This window comes from Taeniopygia guttata, chromosome 4 (genome assembly GCF_048771995.1).
Source record: "Taeniopygia guttata chromosome 4, bTaeGut7.mat, whole genome shotgun sequence".
NCBI classification, from domain to species: domain Eukaryota; kingdom Metazoa; phylum Chordata; class Aves; order Passeriformes; family Estrildidae; genus Taeniopygia; species Taeniopygia guttata.
The window spans coordinates 66,061,872-66,070,748 of NC_133028.1; the positions used below are offsets into that span (position 1 = coordinate 66,061,872).

The 8,877-nt window shown below is 42.9% G+C and overlaps 1 protein-coding gene across 10 annotated transcripts in view; it reads right to left on the bottom strand.

Annotated features, from left to right (window-relative positions):
- The window catches only part of BLTP1 (bridge-like lipid transfer protein family member 1), an 86,742-nt gene extending 78,119 nt beyond the window's left edge, over positions 1–8,623 (bottom strand). For all 10 annotated transcript variants that reach the window (XM_072928776.1, XM_072928777.1, XM_030271997.4 and 7 more), the window contains exons 1-2: positions 8,479–8,623; positions 915–1,044 (exon numbers count right to left, since the gene is read on the bottom strand). In XM_072928776.1, the coding sequence (XP_072784877.1) occupies positions 915–1,011 (97 nt within the window). In that variant the 5' untranslated portion in view covers positions 1,012–1,044; positions 8,479–8,623. The remainder of the gene's footprint in view (positions 1–914; positions 1,045–8,478) is intronic.
- Between the last annotated feature and the right edge of the window lie 254 nt (positions 8,624–8,877).

Below are 8,877 nucleotides of genomic sequence, written 5' to 3' on the forward strand. Positions count from 1 at the left end.
TGCCACAGGTCAGCAGATAAAAGCAAAGGAGGAAAGGCTGGCTCAAGCTGGGTCAGTTAATAAACACCACTCCAATGTGTTTCTATGCAAGCCTCATAACAGGAAACGAGTCAAAGCTTTTGAAGACAAAATTTTCAGATCTATTTGCATCTGTTCTACTTTTTACCATGAGCTGCTACCAGTAACTTCCCCTATTTTCATCTTGACTACACTGAGAACTCTGTGTTGAGTACAAACTTTGCATTTCAACACACTAAAAGTGAAAGAGAGAGCATACAGTAAGCACCCACAAATAATTTATCTATGTCCTTTCTATTTAATTTGGCCTACTGAAAAATAATTCCAGCATGTCAATAGCCAATAGACTTGAACTTGTCAGAAGTGAAAGTGAAAAAATAAAGTAGTTGATTCTGTGTGGTTGCCCCTCACTCCAAGACCAAAAGTCAAGGATGGAAAGCAGGCATTATCTAATTATCTACCTTTGGAAAAGTCTGAATTCATTGCACACTTTCAGTATTGTTACATGGACCTGAGTACAACTTCATATTTCTTTTGCTGTCCTTCATCCACTTGTTTCTAGATTAAGAAAATAAAAATACCTACACCAATATAAGCAATAGCACTAGTGCTAAAAAAAAAAAAAAATCAGCATACCTAAATCAGGCATGTTTACAAATCCAGCTCATAACTGATTAAATGACAGCTTGGCTTATAGGCTCATTGTGGAACACAATTTAGTCTGGAAGCTGTGTCATTAACCATAGTAGTCCTTAGATCACTTTCCAAACTACAGCAGATTAAATGGCAGGTAGGCACATATTGGCAAAAGGAAGTTATTGCAACTGACTGTCATGCTAATCCTTTGTTATGGTATCATAAAAGAAATTTAACCGAAACAGAAGAGTTAACCTTACCTACTAACAGCCAAACCACGTTGGAGTCATGCTCTGTCAGGAAATCTTCCAGCTGGGTGATACTTGGAACAAAACTATCATTTTTTCTTTGATCCATTGCTACAATGTTTTTGCATCAGCACCTATAGAACTGAAGGAAAAAGAAAACCATTCCAAAACTGAAATGAGTAACAAGCATGGTAGAGTTTGGAAAAAATGGACTATGTACCATCTTAAAACATCTCCAGCAGTCTGTTTCACACAAATACAAATGTACTTGTTTTAGTCCTTCAATAACAACTTCATGACTCTCAGCTACCTCTTCTTCTACTCCAGACCTCCAGAAACACTTTCACTCATCTCTGCTGGAACAGTTTCCAGGCACAAGACTGCCTCAAACTACATATCAACAAAATACCAAAATATGCTTTCCATATTTAGTACCCCGAATGCCCTGTACAGCATACAAAAGCAAATAAATGTCTAAAACTGTTGTGCCACAGCAGCAAGTCAAAAGGCAACTGAACATGTAAGTAAAAATGAGGCTGTATTAAGCTTACCAACATGCAAAAATATAACATGAGACTAAACCCCTGCCCTTGCAGAAGGAAAGGCAAAAGGAGACACTTCTAGGAGTTACAGAGAATTCCCCAAAGTCCCTGATCTGCTGTGTCCATAATTCTGCTTAAGCATGGATTTGTATCATTCTGTTAAAACTGTCTGGTTGAACTGTTATAGAGAACAGAAAACCAGTCCTTCTGATCTTACACACTTCTTCAAATCACCCCAAAATCACCTTGCAACTGGGTTTATATTAATTAAATGTGATTAGCAGGGAGTTGCTCGACTCAGCAACATCTGTAATTATACAGCAGTATTTTTGTTGCATTGGTTTCATGTGAAGTGTTCTCCCTTGGACCTTATCTGTCAAATCTTCTTACCAAAAAATAAAAAAAAGCATTCATTCTGCTTCTTTTTTTATCTTCTAACAGCTTCCAGCTCCTGGCAGCCTGTCTTGCTGACAATATTCACCCCTCAAAAAATATGAGTTGACTTTATTCCCCTTTGTTATGAAGGCTCTGTTGGTTTTTCCATCAAGGGCTATAGAACATAAAACTACTATTGATAAGTTCTTAGTTTTTCAGCAGCATAACAGCTTTGGAGTAGTCAGTATTTGGTATTTGCAAATGTTAGCAGTAAATGTAACAATCAATCTGTTTCTTCCTTTTAATACTCAAACTATTCTCGTTATTTTAACTGGAAGAAGTTGGGGAAAAACTGCCTTTAATGCACTTGTTTCTCCTGCTGTACCCTGAATCAACAGCCTCTGTTTAAAACAACAATAGGAGTACAGTCCCAAGAATAAGGGTTAATAATTTGTTCATTACCCCTTCTTCAAGAAGGAATGGAATAGGGAGGAAATAACCTGAAAGCAGCAAACAGAAGAAAAGAAACAACAAAGAAACACAATGAACCAACACCAGTTTCCAGCAGGGGTGATAAAAAAGCTACCAACTTATTCCCCTACAAAGAGGAGGAATAAGAGGAATAAACATCACACACATGCACACAGACTAAGAAAGGAGCTGTTGTTTCAGAAGGGACTTTAGAACAGCAAATTAAATCACATAATGGCACTGTGATTTGCTTTAAGACATGCACAGTACCTCAATAAAAGAGCCACATGTCAGTTTGTATGATGGAGCAGATGATGCCTCTGCAGGCAGCCTCCAGGAGCCTTTAACCCCTGAATCACAGGGTGAACAAAGTCAAAACATTTCCAGCATAAAAGGATGGAAGAACCTGTCCTCTCCCTTTCTCAATAAGGGACAACAGAGTCACTCTGTTGTGACCAAGACCACCATGGAAATGCTGTCAATAGGTGAGGACTACCTATCAATTGCCTCAACCACCAATATTTAATCTCATCAAGGAAGCAAACCATGGCTTTTTCGCAAGAAATTCTCACTCAAAATCACATGATACTGAAACATGATTAAAAATCATTAAACAAGACCATGGCAAGACAACTTGGAGACTGAAAGTATTGAATCTTGATACTTAGCTACTTAAATAAAGACAGTGTTCATTTTTTTTGTCATCACTATCCATAACAATAAATTGGACATACTTTCAATTTTTTTCTGGGCTACATTTGCTACCTGCATGCAAATAAATTCAGGAAACCCCCATCACTCATCATGTGTCAATACAACATAACTGAGCTTGAAAGATGATCCTTTAACATCCTCACCCACTGATTTTTCTTTTTTTTTTTTTTTTTTTCTTCTTTTGTTGGGGTAATCTTTGCCCTTGAGCAAGTTTCTTGAGGGAGGATGCTGGCAATAAAAGTGTAAGCACCCAAAACTAGGCACTAGCAACACCTGCACTGGATGTGAGTTCTCAACCTCTCAGAGGAATCAGGTGCTTAATCCACTTAGATTATTAATTACCGCAGTAAAAAGGGGATAGAGGCAGAGACTGAAGGAGTACACACTGTTCATAATGTCCCTGCACATTTATAAGGCCCAGCAGATGAAGGGGCAGGATCTGGACCATCAGGATTGCATATATGAAGAGATCTGGTCTTTTCTAAACACGTATTTGTTATTTTCAGTAACCAGCATTTTTTTCTGTCCACAGTCCCGCACCTTCTAGCCCTTATACACTGTAACCACTGCTTTCAATCCTGGGCCTTGCAGCTTTCCTCTCCCATGCCCAATACACTGTAGCCAGAGCTGTGAATCCTGCAGGACTCCCACTGCCCACACTCCGCTACGTTTACTCCTGTGCTCAATCTTAACTTTGCCATCAGAGCAAACTGCTGCACTCCCCAGGAACTCCACAGGCTGCTGAGACTGGAATGTTTTTGTACTGCCTACTGTCTTCTCTGAAGTAAACTCTACAAGGAACTGCTCTTGCAAAGACAAGACCCGAGCGTGTGAAGCTAACTCTTGCCAACCATGCAAATACACAAAAAAAAAAAAGAAAAAAAAGAAACAAAAAAAAGAAACAAAGAGGAACAGAAACCCAGAACTTCACATTTGTATCTCTGCATTTATTTATAAACTTTCCTCAAGGTCTCTGCTGTTCTGTGATGAACAGCTCAGTCAGCATGCTGAAATGTAGTCCAAAACCATGATAAGTGTTTGGATTTATTTGCCTTCCCCCTTGCCTTATTTTTTAAACACATTTTTACTATTCATTATGTCACTCGTGGCTCTCATTTACCACCTATCACATTAATAAATAAAAAATGTATTAGCTTTCTCCTGGGCAGAAGACAGGAGAAAAGAAATATTCTGTGGCACTGAGGTGACAGAACACTGATACTCATATTTTATCTTCACGGTAGTCCTTTAGAGCATCATGTAGTTGCCGTTCTTCAAATGAATATCTGAAGCAAGGAGAGATAAAGGCCAAATCCCTCATTTATGATGTCCAAACTGAAATACTAGGGGCCTGCTTTTCAGGTTATGCACGTTCAGACAGTGGCAGACAGTGGACTGCCTTAAAGACATGAGGGCTTGATTTTACTGTGAAATTGCACCTTGTGGTCAGTCAGGCTGTCTTTATAGCAAAAAGATACACTTAACAGACTTTAAAAAGTGAATTTTAATTACTTGTGTCACACATAATCCATTCTTCATGGTATTAAAAAATGCAAGGGAAGTTATAATCCTGGGGCGATGCACTTCATTTTCAGCCTGCTTCCAGTGTTACAAGCCCGATCCAATTTTCACTGCAAATATTCCATCCCTAAAACGCCAAATACTCAAAAGCAGCTGCTCCTGAACTTTACAAACTCATTTAAATCACATCAGATAGGCAAACTCATTTTAACCTCAGCCTGGCAAATTAACTCAACACCAAGAACAAACCTCTGCTTGAGCTAAGTCATTAAAAATTTACAGGAGGCATGCATATATGCAAGAGCTGGCAGGAGAGAAACCAGAAACTCGGTGACCAGAGTGCAGCCACTTGGCAGGGACAGCTGCACCTACCTGGAAAAGGTCTGTCCTGCACCTACCGCTGAGCACAAAGGCAGCAAATGTTTTACTCAGTGCCTGGGAGCATTAGGGTGATGTGGGTCTTGAGCTGGGCAAGAAGAGGAGAAAGAAAAAGAAATGTCTGTTTACCACATCCTTTGCAAAGTCATTTTCCTGGCACGCCCTTGTAGAGACACCTGAATAAAAGAGGTGTCCAAAGGTGGGGAAAAAACTGGCATTTTGTATTGAGAAGAAACACTTTTAGATGGTCATGAAGTGGGTAGGAAAATAATGGACATGGCCAATTCTCCTATTACTGCTGGAATTCTCAGGGGGAATAAACCAGGAGTTTAAATTTGCCAGACACATCCTTCAGATCTTCACAGAAATCCAGTGCTTATCAAATATATGTTAATTGGTGTTATTAGAGGTTAACTGCCATTCCAAGGATACCCCCAACTTCTACAGCAATTACTAACGAGTAGAGTTACAATTACACCCAAAGTGACACATTAAATGACAGGAGGCAAATCCCCCTGGTCTCAATAAATGCATGTAGATAACATGTCTGGATGTCTCATCTCAAAAAAGAAGCCATACCTAAGGCAGCTCTTTAAAGGAAAGAAAAAAAAAAAGGGTCTTTCAAAGGGTCTCCAGCACTTCTGCTATGAAATCAGAGGTTTAGATAAGTAAATGATATTATAAAGGAGGCTCGCAAACACAGACACAATTTTCCTCTCAGGATATTCCTACACTGTCAGCACCCAGAGGCACATTAGACACATCTCACAAAACAAAAAGCTGCCAACCTTGGCGCCTGTCCCAAAAGTCTCCAGCTAGGTCAAACACTTCAAACCCATCCCAGCACAGCTTAGGAAACTCAGCTACTCTTCACTCAACAAGCAAAGGAAAGAGGAAGGAAGAGAAGGAAAGTTGTTCTTAAAAAAAACATCAACAAAAAAAAAAAAAAAAACAAGGGAAGTGACAGCACACACAGAGCTATTCTGCCATAGGGCAAATTGCATCGCCTTCATACCTGGTACCAAATTAAAATTAGCTCTGAGCTTTTTTAAGAAAACAGTGAAGAATCAGTCTATTTCCCTCCCTGTTTGCCCATGCTTGAAGTCCCACTAGCGGTAAACTGTAAACAAAATAAACTAGAGCTTTAATTATACTAATGAAATCCTGCTACAGCCTCCAGCAGAAGCAGCTCACTGAAAGCAGAGCCCAGCAGAGCCTCACCTGGCTGAGCCGGTGTGTGGACAGCCTTACTCAAACAAAATTTGCACTACAGTAGCTTAGTAAATAACAGGTCTAGTTCAAAATTAATTAAATCAACATTAAAGCATACTCAAAGGAACAGTAAGATACAAGATAAAAATCATTCTCACAATAGCCTACCCAATGAAGTAGTTTTACAGCACAAGTGGTACCTTTTATTTATCTATTTTTAATAGTACATGACATGAGTTTTCCTAGGAAAGAGATCAAAGACAAACTCCTGCTATGGCAACCAACATAGAGTACTTCCACTTTTAGCCTAGGAATCCCTGGTTGAATTAGGATAATTTTTTATTTAACTGTTTAAAAGTAAAAATATACTTCTTAACCCTGCCTCCCAGACTTCTTCAGGGGAGCTAGCTCTTTTCTTGCTTACATTGCCAGGCTTTGATGCTGCAGAGGAAAAAAAAGGACAAAACCAAAAAAAAAGAAACCCCCAAATCCACAAAGAGTGGAACCTAAAGGCTTACAACAGTAGAAATAATTACAAATTTCCCTCATGCACACTCCTCAGCTTAGAGAGAAAAATAAAACTATTGCCTTTGGGGCCTTTGCTGTTGGTCTTAACAACAAGGCAAAAACTTTTTTTTCCTCCCCTTTTTTAATTTGAGTACAGCACTGTACCTTTGAAGTACTCTATGAAACGAAGTCATCTACTCTATACCTATGAATTTTTCCAGAAGTATACTTGCTCTAAATTTCTCTTTTGACACATCACCACAATTTGGGAAAAGAAGTCTTGTAGCTATATACACCACCACCCTTAATGGAACTACCTATAGGTTCACCCCAGCCTGGAGTCACCACAAAGATTTTGGTGCAGCAACAAGTGCTAGAATAAGTTAAGTGAGGAGATAAGAAGTGACTAGAAGTTATTACATGTCACAGTAAACATTGGATAATTCTGCACACTGCAAACCAAACACACGAACTAACCTCTTGCCTATTTCCCACAGGATAAAATGGTGCAAAAGAGCAATCGCTAAACAGCAGCTGATGCACATTTCACATGCCAAAGTTCTCTAACAGCATTCCCAAAAGGGTGAGTGACTTCAGCACACCATGAAAAGGATACAAGCTCTCCCTAAATGTGTCCATACCTTCACACAATGAGCCCAGATGATCCACCACTATCAAAACCTATTCCTGATCACTACCAGAATGTGCAAATTCAGGCCATGACCTTAAACAAACATCCCTGAACATCAATTCAGAGCCAACTGCCTAAGTGGACGCTCAATACTGTTTTTATCAATGGCTGTTTGAATAACCTATTAACATACTTTAACAAACAAGAGGAACACTCCCTCGTCCACTGCAGTTTTTCTTCTCAGTTGCCAAAATTTCTGGCCCTACTGTTTAGCTGCTCACTACACATAAAAAGCAGGGGGGGGTGGAGGGGAACCCCTGCACGGCCACAATAAAAAGAACAAGCCAGAAGAGCAGAATTACTGGATTAAGTGACACAACAGAAGAACTCACATGGCAACAACTGTGGCCTTTTCTATATTAAACTTGATAAAGTTACACACTGAAACAAACTGCCAACTTGGGAAGTTTTGACAAAGTTGAGTAAAGGCTGCTGTGGAGATGTGTCTTAGGATGACAAACTAGTCCAGACAGAGTTTATGACTGAGATAGTTGCTACCTCAAAAAACACCTCCACCGTGTCAGTTATTGCATATTAAATCTGTTATGTACACATTACACTGGTAAGTACATCGGGTTTTTTATTGACAATGCAAAGTGCAAGCACGTTAGCATAACATAATTACGTATCATTACCACTACAGCTTCAGACACACCAAAAAAGCAGGTGCACGTCGTGTTAAATCACTGTGTGTGTGTTAAACCCTCTGAGAACCCGAGGCACTGGCACACATCGCCTTTCACCGCCCAGGGAAACTTCCCTCGCAGGCCAAGCACAACCGGAGGAGCCTGAGCTCCCGCCCCCCGGCCTCACAGCCTTTCTGCACGGCGTTAACCCACGCCAAAGGGAAAACACAGAATCCCCGACACCGGAGGGGCTTCTCCTAGCACCGTTCCCCTGTGCAGCGGCCGGGACCACGGGAAGCACAGCAAGACCGGCACCCGGGGGTCACCACGCTGCCCTCCAGGGTGGAAGGATGGACACCAGGCCTCCTCCCCGTCCCGGCCCGGCTGAGCCCCGCGCCGAACCGCGGCTCCTCCCGGCGCGGGGGCGGCTGCGTGCTCCCGGCAGGCCCAGGGCAAGCGGAGGGGCCGACCCCTGCGCGCCGGGCCCATCCCGGTGGGGAGCAGAGCGCAGCCCGGTCCCGGCTTCCCCCCGCACTTACGCCATCGCCCTCCGCGGCTTCTCCCCCGCGGACCCGGAACCGGTGGCGGCGGCGGCAGCCGGGGCCCTCCCGCACCTCACGGTGAAGGCGCGGCCCCGCCCACGGCGCGGTCGCAGCCAACCGAGCGGCGCCGCCGGCCCGCGCGGCCAATAGCGAAGCCGTCCGCCCCCCGCGGGGGCGGGACCGAGGCGCCGCTCCGCCAATGGCGAGGGGCGGCGCCTGCCCCGTGTGTGTGTGCGGGGAGCCGCGCCCGCCCCTCCGTGGTTCGCGCAGGCGCGGGCACAGCTGGAGCCGCCAGATGTGCGCGGCGCGCTGGGGGCCGCGGGCGTGGCCGCCGCCGGTACCTTGCGGGGCCGACGGGCACACGGCCCCCAAATTGGAGCCTCGCTAATGGATGCC